Source organism: Vipera ursinii (assembly GCF_947247035.1).
Source record: "Vipera ursinii genome assembly, chromosome: 8".
Taxonomy (NCBI): domain Eukaryota; kingdom Metazoa; phylum Chordata; class Lepidosauria; order Squamata; family Viperidae; genus Vipera; species Vipera ursinii.
The window spans coordinates 3,804,927-3,829,975 of NC_139519.1; the positions used below are offsets into that span (position 1 = coordinate 3,804,927).

The following is a 25,049-nucleotide window of genomic DNA, read 5'->3' on the forward strand; positions in this document are numbered from 1 at the left end:
CATTTGCCTATTGCTAGGAGGAGGGCTGGACCTCAGCAGAAGCCTTTCAAACCCAAACCAACCCTGAGACCCACAAGAGGCAGACTGAGGAAGCAGGAGAGGAGAGCCTTGAGTGGCTCACCTGGGTTTAAATCTCTACACAGCCTGCAAAGGGAGCAATTCCACGTTTTCACAGCCTTTACACACCGAACCCGAGGACAAAGTCTAGGGCTACTATAGACTCCTCAACTCATTTTTTAAAATAAGAGAATACCTATTTTGGACATATTCTTCTTCAGATGCAAATCCCAGTGACGAGGAAATTTGAGAGACATCCCAGCTCCAGCTGTAAGGCTTGCATCCACGCAGGGGCCCGTAGCGTGGGTCCTTTCTCCTGCTCCAGACTATGAGCACTGGAGAGATGTTTTTCAATTGACGTTTGAGCTTCCTTGAGAAAAGCAAAGTCTCGTTGGTTTGCCAACAACTTCCGCCTACCCAGTGTGGGATCCTCTGTGACATACAGATAGTTCTCTCTTGCTTTCTTGTGGCACAAAGTTAGTTCCCTCGCTTTCCAGATGTTAGTCTGACTTCAGTTCATTTCACAGACAGGAAGAACCTGGTGGGGTCACCTTCATTCTTGGTAGGTCCTTGGTTGCATTTAGCTCCATGTTCTCTGGAGCGTTCCTCTGCAAAACCACAGACGTGCCATGCAAGGCACCCGCCCTGGGTGGCTAAACACATGGGTGCTGCTGTCTCACCAGCTTTGAGGAAGTGAGCCTTCGGCATGTGAAGCTGATGGACTAAAGCCGGAGGCGGGCGGGCAGGCGGGACTGGGGAAAGAACAGCTAGAAAGTCTTTGGAGTGTTTAGTCTGCTCGTCTCAGCCCACAAAGTTGGGAATGACTAAAAGGCAGTGATGCTCTAGGTCAGGGGTGTCCAACATTGGCAACTGTAAGAGTTATGGACTTTAACTCCCAAAATTCCCCAGCCCGCATGGTTGAAGTCTTAGTTGCCAAGATTGGAGACCCCTGACCTACGTCAAGCTGCCACCACCTACATCTTCTGGTGTCATTTGGTCTTTGGGTAGAAGAGCTGACTGCGTGGGCTGTAGACCTTTCACTTCCACTGCAAGGCAACATAAGACCTTGGCATGATGCATTAGTCACAAGTTGGGCAAAACTGGGAGAGCTTGCAGGCTCCTTAGAGATTCAAGAGTAGATACGCATTCACCAAATATCTCCATGGGAAACCTTCCCTACACCACACAAGCAAGCTTTTAGCCCAGAAACAAACAAAGCATTAGAAAGACATTCAGACTGGCCTCACCTCAACACTCTTGCTATAAGAAGGGAAGGGAAAACACAGCAGGTCAGACTGAGAGAGCTCCAAGCAATCTTGTCGTGTCTGCTTCCTGATCTGGTCAAAGAGCTTCTGATTGAGACAGGGAGCTTTGCTAGAGCCAAGGGTCATGGTACCACCTAGATCGGGGGTAGGCAACCTCGGCTCTTTTATGACTCATGGACTTCAACATAGCTGGCTCAGGAATTCTGGGAGTTGAAGTCCATGAGTCATAAAAGAGCCGAGGTTGCCTACCCCGACCTAGATCCTTCAGGACCACCTCCTGGTCACATAGTTCTATCTCAGTAATAATAAAGATGGGATGAAAATAAAATACCTGTCAGGGCCCACTTCAAAACCTCATCCCAAAAAAACAGGACTCTTGGAACAGTTTCATTCCAAAAGGAACTTTTATTAGGAGAAGCTGATAGCAGACATAGAAGGCAGGATCTGAGGCTTTCCCACTCAGATCAATAGGTTAAAAGAGTCCCAAGCAAACCCCACCCCAAGAGTTCATCCGGTCAGTTTGAATGGGCCAATCCCCAGGGGTTAAGTCTGCTGTGGAAAAAGAGCTGATAACGGGGTCCTTTCCCATGCTTGTGAAGATGTAGTTGGGTCTGCACACCTTCTCTTCCACAGCGAGAGATAAGCCAGATGGTTGGAGGCACATTCCTTTATCACCCCAAGGTAACATCAAGGGAGACAGTTCAAGGAGTAAGGATATAGGAACAGTGGAAAGGATACATTGTAGCTAAGCAGAGAGCCATACCACAGACCCTTCCCCCCTCCCCCTCAGGAGAATGGCAGAAAGAGATGAAGAAGAAATGAAATAGGTCCTCCCCCCCCCCAGGGAAAGAATGGGTTCTGACGGTATCTTACTCACTGGATGGGTTAACTCAGTAGAGTTCACCTTTGTTTCAAGACAGAGCTGTGGGCGAGCAGGGTGATGACAAGATGGTCATGGCAATCAAGCTGTTGAAGCCACCATTTTAATTTTCAGAGTTACCCCTCCCATCCCCAAATGCCTGTGGTTCCAGAACAAGGGCAAACGGAGTAATTCAAAATTGGCATCTTTTAGAGCAGGGTTGGCGAACGATGGCCCCTTTATGACTTGTGGACTTCAACTCCCACCCTGGCTCAGGAATTGTGGGAGTTGAAGTCCACAGGTCATAAAGGGGCCACCGTTCCCCACCTGTTTTAGAGGATGCATTTTTTTTTTATTTGCAGTCACAGTGCCAGAGCAGGAAACATCACTTTAGGCTTTGTTCAATGAACCATTGGTTTGTGTTCTTGATTACCCATGCTCCAACACCAAAATTCAAAAGCATTAATATTCTTCCTATCTCGCTCCTTTAAAGTCCAATTTTCACTTCCATTGAGTATCAGATGGAATACTATGGCTTGCACTTCCTGGACATCTCAACTATCTGATTTGCAAACATTTCATGGGTTGGGTTGAAATACACAACTAGTGGCATCAATGATTCCCCCCCTTCAATTCTACTGTAATGCTGTAACACACAGGTGTTAAACTCGCCACATTACGTGACGTGTCGTGATGTATCTCGGGGTTTTTTTCACATTGCCAGGGCTGGGGTGGGCGTGGCCTCTGTATGATGCAACTGGCCTGTGGGTTGGCAGATTGACACCCCTGCTGTAACACAATAGGAGCTGGAAGGGACCTTGGAGGTCTTCTAGTCCAGCCCCCTGCTCAATGGTTCTCAACCTTTTCGTCACCACAGGCCCCCTTTAAATACCTTTTGTGGCTTTGGACCCCCAAGACTTAACTCAAGATTTAAATTATAACGTTTCTTCAAGTCTTCATGGACCCCGTGACATTGCAGCCCCCCAGGGGCCCATGGACAGAGAAACAGTGTTATAACGTGTAGATTTGAGTTTGTGAAAGCAACACATGCAACCATTCCCTCTCCCCCCCCATGCCACAATTTCCACCAAGTCAGAAAGGTTGGACCACATTTTATCAGAACTTGTTGTGACTCAGGGCCAGCCTGTGGGCCCGACAGCCGGGTCCGATGTATCGGAGGACTCAGATGTGGGGGAGGAGGGAAACGAACCGGCTGATGATGATTTGGAGACTTTGCAGAGTCCTCAGCCGGGAACCTCTTCTCAGCTGTGTGAGCCCGAGAGTGCGGAGGATGATGACCCACAGCTGGCCCTGTTCAAGGACGCCCGACGCAGGAGGCAGACGAGCAGGGACAAACAAAGGAAGGCTATGGGACTCCTCGGGAGGAGGCACAGGGAGACCACGCCCTGAGCTCTCTATAAAAGAAGTGTTTGGGGAGGGGCTAGTTGCTGAAAGCAACTTTTTCTTTGAGAAGTCAAGCTCTTGTATTTTTGTAACAGTGTAATTAAAACTTGGCAGAAGCCTTTTGATCTTGGACGCTTTCCAGACTCTTCCTTTGATTAGGGGTGCGAGAAGAGGGCTGGTTTAGAACAGTTTGCTTTCAGCCACCCACCCCTTAATACTACGATGGAGCAGCTTCTTGCCGAGAATGTCCAGCTCAACCAGCAACTCACCTTGCTGGCCACTCAGGTGGCACAACTGCAGGCTCAGGTACATGCTGCCCCCCCACCCAGGAGGAAATGTCAGTTAGCTATGCCGGATAAATTCGCTGGTAATCCAGAACTGTTTCCTGCCTTCCTGGGACAATGCCAGCTTTATATCAGCGTGAAAGCAGCTGATTTCCCCACTGACCGAGATAAGGTGGGATTCGTGTTGAGCCTTCTGTCGGGAGATGCAGCTCGTTGGGGCACGCCTCTGTTGGCACAGCCTAGCCCTTTGTTGGATAACTTTGGGGGGTTTTGTGACCATATGCGCCTCATGTACGAGGACCCGATTAAGGCACAGACGGCCACCCGACGCCTGAAAGCTTTGAGGCAGGGTCAGCGCCCTCTACAGGCCTATATCAGCGATTTCCGGCTGCTTAGCCAGGATTCCGCCTGGAATGAGGCTGCGCTCGTGGATGCCTTTCAGGATGGCTTGTCAGAGGAGATGTTGGATGAGCTGGCCCGCGTGGACATTCCCTCAGACCTGAATGGGCTGATCCATCTTTGTCTGCGGATCGATGCCCGGCTGCAGCAGCGTAAGAGTCGCCGTGCCACCCCACAGACCCCTGCCGCCCCTGTTGTGCGTGAGCCCCCGGTCCAGAGGGAGGAGCCAATGGAGCTGGGTGCCGCCAGGTCCCGTCTATCGGTGACGGAAATGGACAGACGACGATCGGAGGGGTTGTGTTTTTACTGTGGGGACCCTGGACATTTGGCTGCTTCTTGCCCGAAGAAGCGTCAGCGGGCGTCAGTGACCAAGCCTGCCCTGAGAAAGTCCCCTGCTTTGTTATCGGGAAACGGCCCGAGCCCGATCTAGACGGTGTGAAAGATCGGGCGACCCACAACATCCACTCCGAGCGACGCCGTTCCAACGGTGCCTGTGAACCTCCACGGCATTTGATTTTGGAGGCACGTCTGATCCTCCCTGGCAAGTCAGAGGGGATTCCAGTCCATGCCTTAATTGACTCTGGGGCTACCACTAACTTTATGGATTCGGCCTTTGTGGCCAAATGGGCTGTTCCCCAGTGTCCAGTGGATCCGCCCATGCTTGTGGAGACCATCGATGGTCGAGTGCTCCTGTCCGGGCCTATCACGGCCGCCACGCAACCCGTGTGTATGGCCATCAGTACCCATGTGGAGGCCATTCAGTTCTACGTCACTTCGGATCTGCACTTCCCCGTGGTCTTGGGACTGGCGTGGCTCCGGGCGCATGATCCACAGATCTATTGGTCTCAGAACTTGGTCACCTTCCCAAGTTTGCAGTGCGTGGACCACACCCGCCATATCTGTGCCGGCCAGGTGGAGGGTTCCTCAGGGGTTTCCTTGCCTCCCGAACTGTCCGACTTTGCTGACGTGTTCAGCGAGTCAGAGGCGGACCAATTACCCCCGCACAGGCCCTACGACTGCTCCATTGACCTAGTCCCTGATGCGCCTCTCCCAGTGGGGCGTTTGTACTCCATGTCGGAGCCCGAGTTGGCTGCATTGCGGGACTTCCTGACGAAGAACTTGGCTCGTGGTTTCATCCGGCCCTCGTCCTCGCCAGTGTCTGCGCCCGTGCTCTTCGTCAAAAAGAAGTCGGGCGAGTTACGGCTTTGCTGTGACTACCGGAAACTCAACGCTATCACGGTGCGTAACCGCTACCCGCTGCCCCTCATCCCCGAGCTCTTGGACCGACTCCGGGAGGCTAAGATCTTCACGAAACTGGACCTGCGTGGAGCTTACAACCTCGTCAGGGTTCGGCCGGGTGATGAGTGGAAGACGGCGTTTGGTACTCGCTATGGACATTTCGAGTACACGGTGATGCCGTTTGGCCTGACCAACGCCCCCGCTGTGTTTCAGCATTTTATGAATGACGTCTTTCGGGATCTGTTGGACCAGTTTGTTGTGATTTACCTGGACGACATCCTGATTTACTCCCCGTCGCGTGAAGCGCATCATCAGCATCTCCGTCAGGTCCTGCAGCGCCTCCGGAATCATCGGCTGTTTGCCAAGTTGGAGAAGTGCCAGTTCTACCAGGTGACCATTGATTTCCTGGGTCACCGCATTTCTCCTGAGGGCATCGCCATGGAACCGAGTAAAGTTGAGTCATTGCAGAGTTGGCAACCCCCGCGTCGCGTGAAGGATATTCAGCGACTTCTTGGATTTGCCAACTACTATCGGACATTCATCCCTGGCTTTGCTGCCTTGACAGCCCCCCTCACCCGGCTCCTGCAGAAGAAGACTCGGTTCCAGTGGAACGCCCCCGAACAACAGGCGTTCCAAGCTCTGAAGGACGCCTTCATGAAGGAGCCCATCTTGAAGCATCCTGACCCGCAACGGCCATTTGTCGTGGAGGCGGACGCCTCCGACATTGCCATTGGGGCCGTGTTACTTCAGGCAGCGACGCCCAACGGTACCCTTTTCCCTTGCGCGTATCACTCACGGAAATTGAATCCCTCGGAGCGCAACTATACCATCTGGGAGAAGGAGCTGCTGGCCATCAAGGCGGCGTTCGAGGCTTGGAGGCATCATCTGGAGGGGGCGCGGCATCAAATCGAGGTCCGGACGGACCACAAGAATCTGGAAAGCCTGCAGACCGCTCGGAATTTGAACCAACGCCAGATCCGGTGGTCCCTCTTCTTTGCGAGGTTTGACTTCCGGGTGCGGTACATACCAAGCGGGCACAACCAGAGAGCGGATGCTCTGTCCAGGAAGCCCGAGTACACCCGAGTGGAAGACAAGCTTCCGCCCAGGACCGTGATCCCCGTCGAGTCTTTTGCTGCGGTGCGGGAGCCGGTGGATATACGGGCTCGGATCCGGGAGGCGCAGCAGCAGGAGGCGTGGGTGGCTCAGCGGAAGGAAGAGGTGGGGCCAGATTCGCCTTGGTCGGTCACGGATGGACTCCTGTATTATCGTGACCGGCTCTATGTTCCAGGAGGGCCACTCAGGGGACTCGTCCTCAGCCAATGTCATGATAACCCGGCTGCGGGGCATTTTGGCCTGTTCAAGACTCTGAACCTGGTCTCCCGTACATTCTGGTGGCCCCGAGTCCGACACGATGTCCAGTCTTATGTCACCTCCTGCGTCCCATGCAGGCAGGCCAAGTCAGCGACAGGGGCCCCGCCTGGTTTACTGCAGCCTTTGCCAACGCCCAAGAGACCCTGGGGGGCTGTGTCCATGGACTTTCTGACGGATCTACCCCCATCCTCCGGCTTCACGACAGTGTTTGTGGTGGTGGACATGTTGACCAAGATGGCGCACTTCATCCCCTGTCGCGGCTTACCGTCAGCTCGCGCCACTAGTCGCATGTTCATCCAACAGGTGTTCCGGCTGCACGGCCTTCCCGATAGAGTCGTCTCCGATAGGGGGGCCCAGTTTACAGCCCGCTTCTGGCAGGAGTTGATGCGGGCGTTGGACATTAAGGTTTGCCTCTCGTCCGCGCATCATCCTCAGACCGACGGGGGTACCGAGAAGGTCATCGGCATTTTGGAGCAGTATCTGCGCTGCTACGTTAACCTGCAGCAGGACAATTGGGTGGACTATTTGGCCATAGCCGAGTTTGCCTTTAACAACTCGCAGCACACCTCCACGCAGATGACACCGTTCTTGGCCAATGTGGGTTATCACCCTCGGTTTTTCCCCCTTTCTCCCGTGGACTCACCGGAGCCGGCAGCGAACGAATTCATGGCGGAGTTACAGGCGATCCATCGGTTGGTGCGACGGCAGCTGGAGAAGGCCAAGGCCGACTACAAGAGGTTCGCCGATCGGTCGAGAAGGGATACGCCTCCATTATCGGTGGGGGATCGGGTCTGGCTGTCCACCAGGAACCTACCATCCACTCGGCCGGCGAGGAAGCTGGACCACCGTTACCTTGGACCGTTCCCAGTCGAGGCCGTCATCAACCCGGTCGCCTATCGTTTAACTCTGCCACGTTCCCTGCGCGTGCACCCCGTCTTCCATCGGTCCTTGTTGGTCCCCGAACAACCGGCTTGTCCACTTCGCCAAGCGGAACCTCCCCCATCAGGACCTCGTGATGGCGACAGCACCCCCGAGTACGAGGTCGCCAGCATCAGGGATTCCCGCTGGCTGAAAGGTCGCTTCCAGTACCTGATCGAGTGGAAAGGGTACGGGCCGGAGGACTTCACATGGGAAGACGCGACCGCCGTTCATGCCCCTGCGTTGGTGACTGCTTTTCACGAACAGTTCCCATCCCGACCGCATCCGGATCGGCAGACCCGGGGGAAGGGCCCTGCGGTGCGGGATAGTGTTGTGACTCAGGGCCAGCCTGTGGGCCCGACAGCCGGGTCCGATGTATCGGAGGACTCAGATGTGGGGGAGGAGGGAAACGAACCGGCTGATGATGATTTGGAGACTTTGCAGAGTCCTCAGCCGGGAACCTCTTCTCAGCTGTGTGAGCCCGAGAGTGCGGAGGATGATGACCCACAGCTGGCCCTGTTCAAGGACGCCCGACGCAGGAGGCAGACGAGCAGGGACAAACAAAGGAAGGCTATGGGACTCCTCGGGAGGAGGCACAGGGAGACCACGCCCTGAGCTCTCTATAAAAGAAGTGTTTGGGGAGGGGCTAGTTGCTGAAAGCAACTTTTTCTTTGAGAAGTCAAGCTCTTGTATTTTTGTAACAGTGTAATTAAAACTTGGCAGAAGCCTTTTGATCTTGGACGCTTTCCAGACTCTTCCTTTGATTAGGGGTGCGAGAAGAGGGCTGGTTTAGAACAGAACTCCACAAGCGTGGTGGCTGGAGAATTCTGGGAATTGAAGTCCATACACTGCTCTGACAAAGGGATGTTTTTAGACCAATAATCTCCCCTGGGTCTGTGGTGTAGGGAAGGTTCCCCATGGAGATATTTGGTGACTGCGTATCTACTCTTGAATCTCTAAGGAGCCTGCACACTCTCCCAGTTTTGCCCAACTTGTGACTTATGCGTCATGCCAAGGTCTTATGTTGCCTTGCAGTGGAAGTGAAAGGTCTACAACCCACGCAGTCAGCTCTTCTACCCAAAGACCAAATGACACCAGAAGATGTAGGTGGTGGCAGCTTGACGTAGGTCAGGGGTCTCCAATCTTGGCAACTAAGACTTCAACCATGCGGGCTGGTGGATTTTGGGAGTTAAAGTCCATAACTCTTACAGTTGCCAATGTTGGACACCCCTGACCTACAGCACCACTGCCTTTTAGACATTCCCAACTTTGTGGGCTGAGACGAGCAGACTAAACACTCCAAAGACTTCCTAGCTGTTCTTTCCCCACTCCCACCTTTGGCGTCGAGTCATGCCGGCCACATGACCACGGAGATGTCCTCGGACAAGCGCTGGCTCTTTGGCTTTGAAATGGAGATGAGCACCCGCCCCTAGAGTCGGAAACGACTAGCACGCGTGTGCGGGGGAACCTTTACCTTTAATGAAAATTAAAATTTATAATCCCAATTGCTTCTCTCCCAAGATCTCTACTATCCCTTTAAACAATCTTTCTAAATGAATCAAAAATGGTGACAACATGCTCACTGACAAGTTTTAGCCTGCAGGAATCATCTGATGCCTTCCTCAGTTTTCCTTTTTTGGATAATTTATGTTGTTTTTTTTCTTAACTGCTATATATATTTTGTTGGTTCGGTTGGTCTTGGATTGGAAAATAATAAATAAAATTACTTCCTTTTTTCCTTTAATAGTCACTTGTTGCAAGCCTATATAAATCTAATGGATTTTTACAGCACTGCTGCCTGTTTAGCTTTGTTTGCAGTTTGCACTGTTCTCAGCCCCTGCCGTCTTGTTGCACCCATGTTTTACCACCCTTGGAAATGAACCATCCATTCCGGCAGAAGCTGAAAGAAATCCGGCTCACCCAACTCTGCGTGCCAATTAAGGATGGTGCAGATGTTGTGGTTTGCAAAGGTGATTCACATCGAAATGCTCTTCTGCGAAGTCTCAGCCAGCTGCTTCAACTAACCAATTGAAAATACGCCCTTTTTCCAATATTGCATGTACAAGTAATTACTTTAGATACGTTTTATTTAATAACATTACAGTATATAAATAGGGTAAAATGCCTTTGTACAATATTTCACATTTTGACAGAACAAAACAGCAACTTTTTTTAAAAAAAAAACTCATATAACTCAAAGATTAGCCATTGGCAAGGGTGCCTTGCTGGATATGGTCAAAAAAGTCAGGTTGGTGGCCACAACAGTGCAATTGAAGCTCCGCCCGTTTGCAACACACATAAAAAAATGCAGAGATTTTGGACTGCACCAGTGTGGCCCCCATCCTGACCTTTTTGAACCCACCCTGCCGACTCTCCTGCTTTATGGGCATTTGCAAAAGAAACGAGACAGCCATCAACATCTCTTCCTCAAAAGGACACTGCACAGAGAAATAAGCACAGGGCACGGCAAGAGGGAATGGAGAGAAAGAATCAGTTGCGGTAGGAAACAATTTCTGAATGGAACTAAAGGCTAGGAAGATACAAGGTGCTCACGTAGCTATGCTGGCAGGACTAATATGGCCAGCTTTAGGTGCTGTCTACAGGAAGCCACTGGTGCCCTAGACTAACTCTGCCAACATCTGGAGTTGTTTAGCAGAAGGAGATATTGGGGGGGGAGAGAAAGGGGGACCTGGCTAGAGGATGCTGGCTTTTTCAGTTATAGCAGGGGTCTCCAAACTTGGCGACTTTTAAGACTTGTGGACTTCAACTCCGAGAACTCCCCAGCCAGCATGTGCTGTTGAAGTTCACAAGTTTTAAAATTGCCAAATTGGGAGGCTCCTAAACTACAGGACGTAGACATTTCTCCAGTGCTCCTCAGAATCTTGCTTCTTCTTGAAGAGGCATTTGGAGGCCTGGAGGTCCAAGCAAGCATCAAGTGGAAGCACATGAGAACATTATCCATCCCCTAAAAAAGTGTTTCTCAGCCACAGCAATATTCAAGATCTGGGGGCTTCGAGGTGCTGAGGTTGAGAACCTGTCTTAAAATGCTACACCTTGCCTCCCACAGCTTAGGCTGCTCGACAGGGTGGAATGAAAGAGCTGACCCACAACTGGTGCCCAACTGCTTCACACACACACACACACACATGCCCCTGCCTACCGAACAATCCACCGTCTACATCTATCTGCAGTATCTCCACCAATCCTTACGTCTGGCTTCAGAGACCACACAAACACCTTCAGATGACGGTTGCTCAAGAAATGGGCGGGCCAGGGCTTGGATCCAGGTCCTACAAGGCTTTCTAATAAGATGCTGTGCACCATCCTGCGGCCTCTTCTGCCACGTGGCTCTCTTCTGATTTCCCTTGATGCCGTTGAATTCCTTGTTAGCTCCCTTGCCTAACGATACTTCCAGCCCCATAGCAAAACTAGGGTGTTGATGGTCAAGGTTGCAGGCAAAACAGCCTGTGCGGAACAGGTAATGTAACCCACCTTCCTCATCAAGGACAACGTTCATTTCAAAGGATTCGTCTACACGTATGAATTTACATGTTTGGTCTAAGCCCTGCTTTCAGAAGACTTTAGTCAGAGCCTTTTTGAAAGGGTAAACTATGACACTCTCTTCACTTCCTGCACTTATTTTTCTGTTGCATTTTGGTATCAGGCCATGCTGTGAGTGGAGGTGGGGAGTACACCTCTCTGTCTATTAGAAAACCCCCCAAATCAAACAAGGTTTTCTGGAGCTGAGCAAACTGACGCCAACAATGGCAAGAGTCCTAGTTCTGCTCAGGGGGATCCCCACTGCAGCTGCCTTCTAGCCAACATCGTTATTTTCACCTTCATCAATATACACCCAAATTCTGCCATACATGTGCCAGCTCACTTCCTTCCTGCCACACCTTTCCTTATATAGAAACCATAACAAGCCTCCATCTAGTTTAAAGCAGATTTCCCCAGCGTTTCCGGCTTTGCAGACTGGGGGGAGGGGGAAAGGGAGGGGGGGAAGACAGGGGGATGGTTCCACATAAGCGGCCATCAAACACACCTGCCGCTCATGCCAATGACATGTGTGCACACACTCACCTGCTCTTCATGCCAGGAGGATGCGTGTGCTTGTCGGCCATTTCCGTGGCCCGGTTGCAATCCCCTCATGGCCCACTAGTGGGCAGTGGGCCACAGGTTGGGGACCCCTGGATTAGAGCATCTGCAGGAACAACAGGAGAGGAGACAAGCCTGCTTTGCTGTCCCTGCAGACACCAGCTTCAGCTAGCTTCCTTTCAGAAGCAAACTCACGTTGTGCTGATTTTCTGGACAGCAAATGGTTTGGCATCATGAAGAGCGATTCTGCCTCCCTTTCCTTGCATGCAGGGACCCATGTAGCTATTCACACATCCTGAAGCACACGGGGCTCTGGCCTTCTCGTTCACGAACAGGTGCTGGGAAGGAAGCCAGCAACAGGTGGGGTTGTCTTCTCTACATGTAGGGGATGTACAGGGGGGGAGATCAGGATGGGAATGAGGTTAAGATCCCAGCCGATCCTCTTCCCGGCCACTCTGCCTCCCTGGAGAGGTTTCCAGGCCCAGAACGCTCCTTCTGCCTCCACAATCTCAAGCCATGCAGCTCAAAGGGACGATTCTTGGTTCTGTCAACTGTCTTAAAAACTCAAGATGACAAGAGAGCAAAGAGGACAGGAGAATTAGCAACCTCAACCACGTCCCTGCGCCAGTTAGGTCCAGGGCGTAATGCAATTTTCTCCAGATTGTAACCTCCATAGGGCTTGAGTTCCCACAATTCTCCACCAATCTCTGGCCGTGATAGCTGAAGGATGGTGGGAGTTGAAGTTATCATATATCAAGAGGGGGCAAGAGGGGGCTGTTCGGACACTCACAAGCTTTCAACCTTAGACATTTCTCATGCTGCAAGGAGAGGAATTCCCTTCCCTTCCTCTCAAAAGCACACTCAAAGGAGACAGCCTTTATTACCAGACAGACCTGAACTCCTGACACAGCTGCATTGGTGGCCAACACTGACCGTCTCCAGCCTCCAAGATTTCCCCCACCAGCCAGCCTTTGCTAAGGATTTTGGGAGCTGAAGTCCACACATCTGTAAGGGCCAAAAAAGTCTGCATCCGTGGGAAACAACGCTGCCGTCCAGAAACACAGCTTCAAATCCTATCGATTTCTAATACATCTGAGCAAAAAGAAAAAGAAATCACCAATTCAGGTCAGAAAGAAAGCTAATCTGACCGAATGGTCCCTGTTACCAGATATTCACCTATATTCCAACACTTGAAAAAACAAGCATGTTCTTCTCTGTACAGATTTTTCTGCCGTCACGTGAAACCTCCCGTCTTGCAGTCTAAAATGGCACAGACCAAATGCAGGTCTAGGAGTGCAACCATTAGCAGATAATGAAGAATTTCACATCAGACCCCCCAAAAAAGCAGATAAAGAACTTTCTAAACTGCACGACAACCAAGACTTGAAGCCAGCCCTGCATATATGACTGCTCTGGCTGGGCTGCCTCTGCTCTTCAAAGCACCCTCACTCAACCTGAGCCCTCTTTAAGACGGGCTGAATTATGCTTTCTGTTATCCCTAACTAGCATGATCAGTAGTCCCACTCGTTGGGGATTGTGGAAGTTGCAGTCCTTCCTTTTCTGGAAGCGTCAAGGTGGGCAAGCGTGCGTCTTAAATTTTCAGGAGGCCGAGTCTTTGGTTTCAGTAGTCAAATATTTCTGTATTTTGTACCTTCTTTTTTTGCCAAAATGAAATTCTTTTTATAATTTATTTCTGTTGCATAAGATGTGAGCAATATTTTTAATATATATTTCTGTAATCTTTGGGGGATTTTTTTTTCCTGCCAGGAATCTCTTTTCTAATCTAATGAAGCTCTGTTTCATTGAGGTAAAGATGTAATAATTACCTCTTCAAATAGGAAGAAAAACTGTTATCTTTTCTGATTTTTTTAAAGAGGAATCCCAGAACAATTTGACTCGGACCCTCCTCGCTAGCTGCATTTCTATGATGCAAGGAAGAATGAGCAAATACTACAGCATCACAGGCTTGCATGAACAGAGCGGAGGCCGCAAGCCTATTGACACAAAACAATGCCAGGACTAGCTGTTTAAAGGGAACATTTTTTTTTCCAAACAATCCAGTTTGGGAAGTTCTGCAATCTTGTAGCATTTCTGTAGAGGGAAATGGCCAAGGCGCACACACGTGCACACACACACACACAAACGGAGGCACAAACGCTTCCCAACCACCAAGAATGCAAATTGCTACCTGGCAAAAAAGAGTTGCTGAGCAGCTCCTGGGGAAGCCAGCATGGCCGGCATCTTGGTTATTCTGGTCTCGACACTTTGGTCAAATGATACAACCACGTTGGCTACATAGCACAGTTCAGGAAGGGAACGTCGGTGCACAAGCAGGCCCCTTTCCTTTTCTGAGCTACAGAGTAGTATCTCTCCCCCCCACCCCCCCCCCCCCCCGTTGGCCGCTTCCTTTCTCCCATCTCTCTGTCCACCTCACCCTGGGGGAAAAACAAATGAGACCCCCACCCACCCCCAGGAGGAGAAAACCCCCAAGCATAGCTCTGAAGTTAAGGCTGCGTTCTGAAACACTCAGCCAAGTCGGTTCTTCTGCGCCCCAATTTCTTCCAAGCGAAGCCCTCTCTCCTGTCTGCTCAGAAGCAGACAAACTGTCCCACGCAAACCACCGACACGACCCCTTTGATATGGAAGAAAGGGGAAAGCAAGAGAGGCTCAGCTTGGTTATTATGCTAGACCAGGCAAGGTGGATAGGTGGGCAGGGATCCTATGGCGGGGGGGCGGGGGGGTGCTCGCCCTTATTCAGTCACAGCCCGGGGGCCGAGCTGTCTACGCGTCCTCAGAACCGGGAAGCACCCCCCTGTCGAGCAGGTGAGCCTTTAGCGTATTGAAGATGTTCAGCTGTTGATCAGGCCGCAGCGTTAAGAGCTGCTGGATCAGCTTGCTCGGATTGGGGCCCCTGGAAAGAAGAACACAAGAATGGGGGTGGTCAGATAGACTGTTTCTACCAGAATGGTAGGAGGCTCACTCCCCTTGCTTCCCATTCAAACCAATCCTTATACAGCTCACTGGGGGGGGGGTGTTCCCAGTTCTACTTTTCAGGTGTTGATGACCACAAAGCTGCCAGCAACTCAGTCAGTTCTGTGTGGTGTTTACTTCACAACCTTTACCTGATAAAGCTGGCAATATACACATTGACAAAGGTGGCCATCAAATACTGGCAGTCAAATCGATCCATGATGCCCCCATGCCCGGGGATGGTGTTGGCAAAGTCCTGCCAATTAAAAGAAAACGTTTTATTGAGCCTTCATGAATTCCAATATTCAATCCATGAGAAAATTAGAAAAAAAAACTGAACGCTAGCGGCTTTGGAACCTATATCACTGAAAGCTAGAGTTGGAAGGGGTACTTGAGGACATCCAGTCCACCCCATACCCCCAGTGCAAGAATGCAAAATAAAGCATCCCTGATCCAGGACTATATCTACTCCTCACTCAGCTTCACAGGGGTGTAAAGCACAGCAAAACTGAAGCAAGCAGCCCACTTTCACTTAGCAACTGCTTACTAAGTTGCTGGTCCCGACTGTGGTTGTTAAACAAGGTTTCCCAATTAGAAACGAGAAGAACTGTGATTTCTACTCCTTCTTTAGGCTCAAGAAGCCGGCCGGATGTCTTGGGTCAGTCCCTCTCTTTGCCCACCCACCTCTAAGGGTTGCTGTTGAGAAGGGAGCAGGACAACCACCACAATGATTGTGCACCATAAAGACATCAATTTAATCAATAATAAAACATCTCTTCCAAGAAATGCAACAGAAGAATTTGATCAGACCCTTTTTCTAAAAACAGTTTTACAACCGCTGGGACGCTGCTACTGCTGCCCAGCTGGGACCTACCTTGATTTTGAACGCTCTTTTGAAACCGCTGGCGAAGAAACCCCCAAAAGGTCCAATCAGGGATGCAAAAGTGGAGAGGGCAATGCTGTGGATCTGGAAGGGATACATCCGGACAGTCTTCTGCAGGAAGGAAAACGGGCCAGGTCAGTGGCATGCCTCACACCTTGCTCCTCGGGGCTCAGCTTTCTGGCCAGTTTATTGGTTCACTACGAGGAGCTCCTGCTTTGCCAACAGGGCCTCATGAACTTCCAACAGGAGTGTCAAGCGTGGGGAAATCAGAAGATCCAGGCAGTTCAAATAAATATATAGGTTTATTGCAAGCTTAAGCTCTCTGCAAGAATCTGAGCTACCAAAGGTCAAAGCAAATTGGCAGTAAATAAGAACCGATGGAATTCAAAGTGGGCTGGACTTAGATGTCTTGTGGGCACGAAGGAACTTGAGGCTGATGACGTGCTTGACCCCTCCCTTGTGCTCAGTCTGGTCATCTCCTACAACAGGGCTTTTCAACCAGTGGTACGGGTACCACCTGTGGTACACTGGCACCTGGCAGGTGGTACGCGACCATCCTAGAGAAGTGGTAGCGGGGGAGGGGAATGAGCTGAACCGGTGGCAGCACCGCACAAGCCTGAGCGAGAGACGGCTGGAGCTGCAGGGCTGTCAGGGCTCAACAAAAGCACCAGGATCAGCGCTTCTTTGGGGCTGTCAGGGCTCAGTGGAAGTGCTGATCCTGGCGCTTTTGCTGAGCCCAAAAGAAGCGCCGATCAGCTGGAATGTTGCAGCATCTCCAGGGTCTTGTGATTTACATTCAGATGCTTGGCAACTGATTCATATTTATGATGGTCACAGTGTCCCAGGGTCATGCGAAGTGACCAAAACCTGCTGCAACCACCCAGCAGACGGGGAGAATAAAAACCAGACACCCCCCCACCTCCCACTCCCGCTGCCAATCCTCAACAGAAATGCTCGCAACAATGAAAACCTCAGACAGGAGGAAGAGCACCGCTGGGCAGCCAGGCAGGTGTCTTGCTCGGCTGTGGCTTGGGGGGCACTTTTTTCAGTGCCATTGTAATTTCAAACAGTCACTAAGCCAACTCTTGTAAGTTGAGGGCTACTGTACTTCATCACTTTTTTCCTTTTTTTTTCCCGATCATCAAGTTTTTGACACCTTACTAGGCAACTGGTGGTACTCGGATGTTGTCATATCCTAAAAGTGGTACAATGGGTGAAAAGGTGGAAAAGCCCTGTCCTACAAGATGCGTTAGTATTAATCACATCCTCCGAGTTTGACCATCATTATCTGAAGTCAAATTAAAGGCCAAAGGCTCATTTATGAGAGGAATTAAACCAAAAATCTAATATGGTCTGGAACTCAGCCCTAGGTTCTGTGGGATGTCTTCAGGGCCTCTGTTTGCATTTATCCCTTAGTTCAATTTTGGCTGATTCTCTGAACTTGGGTTCCAACCATGATGTGATTTGGCACCCTGCACCGTCCTGACCCAACCTTGGAGGTCAACAGTGAGACACTGATGGACTGAATCTTATTTTGGCACACACACGTGTGCGCACACACACACACACACATTCTTAATATGTTAAAATATATTGAGAAATGTATACGCATACACACACATACATATATCCTGTTGTAAGTCTTGCAAAAGGCTTAAGATCTTATCTGCCCATTTAGCTCCCTCCTAAAATGAGAAATATTCTCCCAAAGTTCTTTTTAGGGGTTGGAGAGTTTTAGGGACCAAAATGAAAATAATACCTATTTCACCCCTTACTCCACCCCAGAAATACAATATGATGGCCATAATCCCCCTGCCATATAGCTTGTGAAAAGGAACACACATTTTAGCAATTTTACAACACTAACAGGGCAAGCTGAGTTCCTGACTCTAAAAGCTTACCCAGCCAATCACAGACTGAAGCACCAGTGGGATATTATATTCTTGCAGCTGGAAAAGCTCCGAAGGCTGACAGTCCACAGTGAAGCTGTTGGTGTCGTTGTTGAATTCAACTGGACAGATAAAACATCTGTATCCGGACATCAAGTACGACAGCTTGGTTGTGATTGATGGAAGAACAGAAGCATCAGAGAATTAATTTCTGCCATGGTACATAAACATAGATCAAACTCACATACACGGAAACCAGAAGGGATAATATTTTTTTAAGGCTTAACTACAAATAGTTTCAGTTAACTATGGTAATTGGGATGGGATTTCTGTCACTAAACTTTACATGGTTGTAAAGCACACGGTCACGTGGCTGAATCACTTAGCAACAGCAATTCCAGCAGTCCCTGTTATCATTCAGTGAGGATCACAAGTCATTAAGCGAGGGTGTCCTGTCGGCTTCCAGCAACCCAAGTCAATGGGGAAGCCATCAGGCAGTCACAGGTAGCTCACAAGCAGGCTGATGGGCAGGTTGTGGCTGGGAGGGTGGGGGCAGGCGAGGATTTGGCATAGCGAGCGCACCACAAGGTTTGGGGCGGCGGCGGCTGGGCACGAGAGACTCCCCCTAGTGATTCTTGACCTTCCCTGCTGGCTTCCCCATTGTCTGGGGAAAGGGGGAGGAAAGGCTGCAAATGGTGATCACATGACTGCAGGGGTGCTGGGATTGGTGAAACTTCTCAGGCCAGTTTTAATACCTCTCGTTCAGTGCTGTTGTAACAGAATAATCACTGAACGAGTGGTTGTTAACTGAGGACTATTTGCATAATACTCTCAAGTTGATAGATTAAATTGACCATTAAACCTTTTTGCTTAATAAAGGTGGAATTTCTTTCAAGCTAATTTCAGCTGGGCACGTCCGTGGAATTTTCATGGCAGCAACCTGGAAGACTTTTGCCACTACTTTCTTTCCAGATGTTGGGTTAACTTTCCCATCTTTTTTTACTGTCCTGGAATTTTGGCAGGAATCCAAATTTAAGCATCCCAGACAGTCTTCTAGTGCCTCACCATCCAGTGAATGGAAGCCCACCTGTCAGACCCTTAATATATTTCTTTCTTATGTCCTCATTTTCGGGTTCTGCCGTTCTATTGGGGGGAGGGGAACCTAGAGGTCTTCTGCAGTGTGCTTCCTTTGCTTTGTTCTATCTTCTTTGAAGCATCTTTCTTGAGGTGTGAAAGAAATGTGCCTCCGGCCATCTGCCTTATCACCAGGTGGAGGGAAAGAAACTGCAGAGAGACCTGACAGCCTTATCGGTTCTTTCCCTTAGCACTTATGGATTGGTTCAATTCAAACCAGCCAGATGGACAGTTGGGTTGGGGTCTGAAAAGGCTCTTTTAATGTAACATTTCGCGGGGGAAATCCTCAGATCCTGCCTTACTCTCCTGCTATCAAGACCTTCCAATAAAAGTTCCTGTTGAGACTATGCAAGTTTCAAGAGTTCTGCTTTCTTGGGAGAATTAACTGAGGCAGGTCCTTACACCACCACATATCTGGGACATCCAGTCTATTGCTCAACTCTTAATGTTGGGAGGATTTTTCAAACATTGAAACTGGAATTGAACTCCCTGAGATTTAAATATGTTATTCTGGAACAATGGAGAACAAAAAACCTATTTTTATCCTTCCTCGTGGTTCTCATGAAGAAACAAACACAGTCCCTGTAGTCCCTCTTAGTGTTCAAACTGTCCTAATTCAAAAAATGTGTTGTCTGCTCACATCTTTTCCAGTTTGAATAAGCCTCTCCTTGTGCATTTCCTGGTGGACGTTGCACCCTGTGGATCAGACCTGTCTATTACAGCAGTGTCCAAATTCTTTCTTTTCCCCTCTCAACTGCATGGCTCTTATTAAAGTAAAGCAAATACTTACTAAAAGGCCAAACACGACAGTGGCAAAGAATCCTCCAATGAACCCTTCCCAGGTTTTCTTTGGGGACAACTGCAGATTCAAAAAAACAACCAAAAAGGAATGAATAAATAAACAGAAAAAGAGGGGGGAAACAAGCAGGAAGCTGAGGACCAAAACATGCAGGATTTCCAAAACTGAAACAGAGGAGAAGAACTAGGAGTGTCATGATAGCAGCCTTCCAATATTTGAAGGGCTGTCACAGAGAAGAGAGGGTCAACCTATTCTCCAAAGCACCTGAAAGCAGGACAAGAAGCAATGGATGGAAACTAGTCAAGGAGAGAAGCAACCTACAACTAAGGAGAAACTTCCTGACCAATTAACCAGTGGAACAACCTGCCTCCAGAAGTGGTGAATGCTCCAACACTGGAAGTTTTTAAGAAGAGACTGGACAACCATTTGTCTGAAATGCCTGAGCAGGGGGTTGGACTGGATGACCTCCAAGGTCCCTTCCAACTTTATTATTATGATTATAATCAGTGAAACAGCCTGCCTTTAGAAGTTGTGGATGCTCCAACACTGGAGATTTTAAAGAAGAGATTGGACAAGCATTTGTCTGAAATGGTACAGGGTTTCCTGCTTGAGCAGGGGGTTGGACTAGAAGACCTCCAAGGTCCCTTCAAACTCTGTTATTCTGTATTCTTATGCTACCCCATCAGCTGGAGTGGATCGTGGATGACTCTGGCCTTAACTGAAGCCCAAGTCTGACTCCTGCAGATGTTCCAAGCGCCCCAGATATGAACAGACCTTGATCAGCGGGGTGCGTCCAAAGAAGAATCCAAACATGTACGCCATGATGTCATTGCAGATGACACAGGAAATTGGGACAATAAACCTACACAGGATCCAAGGTGGGTAAAAGGGAGAATTTGCTTCAGTAACAGTCAGATAATAAAACTACCAACTGAGAGGGTTGTTCGCTTGGACCAGGGGTAGGCAACCTTGGCTCTTTTATGACTCGTGGACTTCAACTCCCAGAATTCCTGAGCCAGCATGGCTCAGCTTCGAAACCTCTCCCTTTCCCCTCAGCGTGGCTGGCTCAGGAATTCTGGGAGTTGAAGTCCACGAGTCATAAAAGAGCCAAGGTTGCCTAACCCTGCACTAGACTAAACAAACCCAGTTCCCACAACTTGACAGCTCTCTAGTTCAGGGGTAAGCAACCCTGGCTCTTTGACTCGACTTCAACTCCCAGAATTCCTGAGCCAGCATGAGAGAACTATGGCCCCCTCATGACTCGTGGACTTCAACTCCCAGAATTCCTGAGACTGCATGGCTCAGCTTGGAAACCTCTCCCTTTCCCCTCAGCGTGGCTGGCTCAGGAATTCTGGGAGTTGAAGTCCACGAGTCATAAAAGAGCCAAGGTGGCCTACCCCTGGCTTGGACGATCCTGGTTGGGAAACTGAAAAGCTCTAACCCTCTGGAGGATACCAGGCCAGAGAAGGTGGTTTTAGACAGAGAGAGCATTTGTCCTAAACATCCAGCAAGGCTCTTTAAAAAGCTTTGCCCCCCCCTTTCCTTGGAAGACGCTCCCTATTATCTCCCCAATGCTATTTGTCTTTTACAAAAATATAACAATATTTTATTTGCTACAAATAAAATATCCTGGTTTTTAAGAATACAGGTACCATCAGACCTGACCAAAACACCTTTGCACCTGTTGCGTTGAGCCCCTTCCAGCTGGAGGAAGCTCCTGTGCCACAAAAGTGCCTTGCAGGTTCCTATGCACCTAAAGGTGGTTTGATAAAAGCCCCCCCCCCAAATGGTTGCAAAGAGGCCCGAATGGCCATTTCTTCACCCAGAGCTGAACCAAGAAATGCCCATCAGCTTTGACCCCCCCCCCTGACTCCCCCCCTCGATGGTCAGAGCTGGGCTGCCAAATGGGGGGGGGAGCAATATTCAGAAGCACTTTGCATACCGAGATCTGATGTGCATCTTTTACACCATGCTCAAGCGAGGGAAAAGCTTTTGGAAAACACTTCAAGGCAAACGTGCTTGTGGCTTAATGCACAACAGCTACCGCTCAAAACCCCAAAGGGGCAATTCCCTGATTGTTAGTAAGAGCAGACGCAGCCGCCGAGAGAAGCTTCCGGACTGGACAGGAGGGTCTTTTGCTCTGTGGAGACTGGAAGCAGCCTAGAGACCCCAGCCCATGAAGCCTTCCCCCCCTTCAGCCAGAGACCCGTGAAGCCTTCCTCTCCGTAGGACCCATCAGGCAGCAGCTACATGCACAAGGTCTCTCTACGGGATGCTACCACGCCCATCCTCCCCAGCCAGGGGACATCGTACCCCGCCCGCTACGCTGACTCACCAGATCATTCCTTCAAATAGGTTGTGAATGATGAGGTGCGACTGGGTAACAACTATTAGCAAAGTCACATGGGTCCAGCCAAACTAGAAAGAGAGAACATGCAGTCCAGTTTGGAGAGGAAAATATTTCGTAGAGACAAGCCAAAATGCTAAGAATATACACGCTACATATATATCTATATCTATATCTCTGCACGTATATATGAAAGAGGGAAAAGAGGGGGAAGAGAGAGATGGTGGGTACAGCCAAACTCCCACTGGGAGTTTTTTTCCCCAATGCTTTTGTAGTATTTCTGAGCAAAACCAGAAAGATACAGTAGTCTTCAACTTACAACTGTTCTTTTAGCGACCGTTCAAAGTTACAACAGCACTAAAAAGAGTGACTTACAACTGGTCCTCCTACTTATGACTGTAATGGCATCCCCCATGACCACATGATCCAAATTTGGGTGCTTGGCAACTGGCATTTACCATGGTTGCACTATCCCGGGATCATCCGATTGCCATTTGCCATTTTCCCAGCTGGCTTCCAACAAAGTCAAGGGGAGGAGTAGGTTTCACTTAACAACTGCAGTGACTCACTGAACAACTGTCCTGGTTAGCAACAGAAATTCTGGTCTCATTTGTATGCCCTCAGTTTGTAAGACAACGGCCAAAGAAATGGAGTCTTGAAGGAGATTTAAAGACTTTTCCTGCCGGTGTTGTGCTGGGTCATTAATTACAATTAATGTGAGAGGCTCTCCAGTTCATCTTCTGGATGACGGACTTTCTTCATTAAGCATCTTTTAAACTTGCCCCAACTAATGATCTGATTTTTGGGGGGGGGGGCACCCCTCTACAGACAATGATGTTTCCTTTTTGGACAAATTGCAAGGGCAGCTTTTAGCAAGGCGAGTGAGGAGAAGACAGGCCATCGTGCTCCTCATCTCTGAATACAAAGGCAACTGCAGCGGTGCTCTTAAGATAATCTTCCCTTCATTGTCCAATCTTTGGAACAGCAGGCTCCACTTCTGCATGTTTCTCCATTCTTTCTTTCCAAAAGCCATTAAGCAAAATGTACAGTTCAGAGCCTGAGAACAAGGTGGGTTCCAGTCCTCAAAGCCAACCAACCAGAGGAGAAGGGTGTCCTCCATTTTAGCTCTCCATCCTGGTTGGTGGTGGCTCTAAAGAGCAAGGATAGCGTGTGTGAACTTTGGTTCCTTGCCTGGGTGTGGATTCAATGAATGGCTCGGAAGAGAAAATCAGCAGAATACGGCTGAAGAGAGAGCTGGCGACATGTGACCTTAAAAACACCAGTTCCTAGAGCAATGGTGTTTGACAGGAGGATTCCACAGAGTAGGGTCAAAAACGTCAAGATGGCTCCCTTGCCGTGCGTATCCTGACCTCAACCTGTCAATAGCCCTGGCTCCGGAAGCCACTTGCAGAGCGTGGGTGGTTCCCAAGCCAGAGATGGCCACTTGTACACCTACCACAACCACTGGCTTCAAGGTCATAAAGTATTGTGCAGGGGGTGACTGCAAAGGGAGGGAAGGGTCAAAAAAAGCAAAGATGGCAGCTGTACCCATGTGACCAAAGCCGCTCCCTTTTTCTATATGCATTGTGCATGTGATGCGTATTAAAAAGAGCCAGTGGTTCAATTGCCCAGGCGCTAGCACCATCGTTAGCTGTTTGACATGCCTGGGACAATTCTGGCCCTGCACCAAATATGTGTTAATTTGGCTAGGAGGGTGAAGAAACATTAAGTGCAAATCCCTGAAAGTTTGTCTGCACAATTTTGTACTGAGGGTGGGCAACCCGCTCTTCAATCTGGCTTCTTTCTCAGCTGCATTAAAGATTCAAATCTAGCTGGGCCGTGAGGTTTCGCCATGATTTATTGTCATGCACAGACTGAGAAAGTTTAATGGTCAGCTCTTTGAGGTAGTCTAGAGAAGCAGCACACCTAGAAGGACTTGCCTCATTTTACTGTAACGTACCAGTAACAGAATCCTGCAAGTCTAAAAGCAGAACTCTCCCCCGTCCCCTTTATAATCCAAGAAACTGAGGGGGTGTCCCTTCTGAGATGCTTCCCAAGCCCCCATTCCCTCCTCTTGGTCTGCAGCGCTTCCTCCTGTCTCCCAAGGCCATTCCCACCTACCATTACATTAATGCTGCCTGCTACTACAGCTAGTTCTCTACTTACAACAGTTCATTTACTGACCATTCCAAGTTACATCGCCGAAAAAAGTGACGTATGACCGTTTTTCACACTTAACCAACCACCACAGCAATCCCCATGGCCATGATCAAAATTCAGATGCTTGGCAACTGACTCGTACTTATGACAGTCGCAGCGTCCCCTTTTGCAACCTTCTGACCAGCAAAGTCAACGAGGAAGCCAGTGTCACTTAACAAACATGTTATTAATTTACTAACTGCAGTGACTCGCTTAACAACTGTGGCAAGAAAAGCCGTAAAATGGGAGAAGACTCGTTTAACGAATGTTTCACTTAGCAACGGAAATTCTGGGCTCAGTTGTGGTTGTTAAGTTGAGGACTACCTGCATGTGACTCATCATCGCACTGCAAATATGGAGACCATTCTGCTTCTTGATGTGCACTCAGTAAGCACCAATTGCAAGCGCTGTCAAGGTGGAGCTGCCCAGATAAAAAAAAGCACTCTGAATTGACCTTCCTGCAATCCAGGCCTGCCTAGAACCTTCAGAGGTTTCAGAAGGGCCTCGTCCACTCCAAGAACCCAGGGCTTCCTAAGTTCTCTTCACTATGGCAGACAAGCATCCTGTACAAAATATCTGGAATGGACCAACATGAGGAAAGGTGCTTTTTTAAAGAGTGAACAAGGACCTTCCAAGGTCCTGGAAGCTCCTCGCCATCAAGGGCCTTCAGACTTTACCTTTATGGAAAGACACCCTACGACGTCTTGCCATAAAGGGCAGGAGACCAGATTATCTGAAAGGTAATATCCATCCATATCATTTTCCAAACCTTTTAAGACACACAAGGATGGAGTACAGCTCTCTAGGCCTTCCCAGTGGTGGCCCCATAGCCACGCATGTCCCTTTCTCAAGGATGTCTTCGGCTGTCTTGCTGACTGGTTCTATGGAATAAAGCAGGAAAGGGGAGACTCGGGCTCCCCCACATCCCCTGACA

The 25,049-nt window shown here is 49.5% G+C and overlaps 2 protein-coding genes across 2 annotated transcripts in view; both read right to left on the reverse strand.

Annotated features, from left to right (window-relative positions):
* Positions 1-317, reverse strand: part of ARHGAP25 (Rho GTPase activating protein 25) — a 33,846-nt gene extending 33,529 nt beyond the window's left edge. Inside the window, exon 1 of the mRNA XM_083368336.1 lies at positions 254-317. Within this exon, the coding sequence (XP_083224462.1) occupies positions 254-314 (61 nt within the window). The 5' untranslated portion in view covers positions 315-317. The remainder of the gene's footprint in view (positions 1-253) is intronic.
* A 9,659-nt stretch (positions 318-9,976) lies between these two features.
* CDS2 (CDP-diacylglycerol synthase 2) overlaps positions 9,977-25,049 on the reverse strand; it is a 48,104-nt gene continuing 33,031 nt past the window's right edge. Inside the window, exons 7-13 of the mRNA XM_083368348.1 lie at positions 21,905-21,987; positions 20,344-20,431; positions 19,561-19,629; positions 17,649-17,801; positions 15,739-15,858; positions 15,017-15,120; positions 9,977-14,805 (exon numbers count right to left, since the gene is read on the reverse strand). Of these exons, the coding sequence (XP_083224474.1) occupies positions 14,676-14,805; positions 15,017-15,120; positions 15,739-15,858; positions 17,649-17,801; positions 19,561-19,629; positions 20,344-20,431; positions 21,905-21,987 (747 nt within the window). The 3' untranslated portion in view covers positions 9,977-14,675. The remainder of the gene's footprint in view (positions 14,806-15,016; positions 15,121-15,738; positions 15,859-17,648; positions 17,802-19,560; positions 19,630-20,343; positions 20,432-21,904; positions 21,988-25,049) is intronic.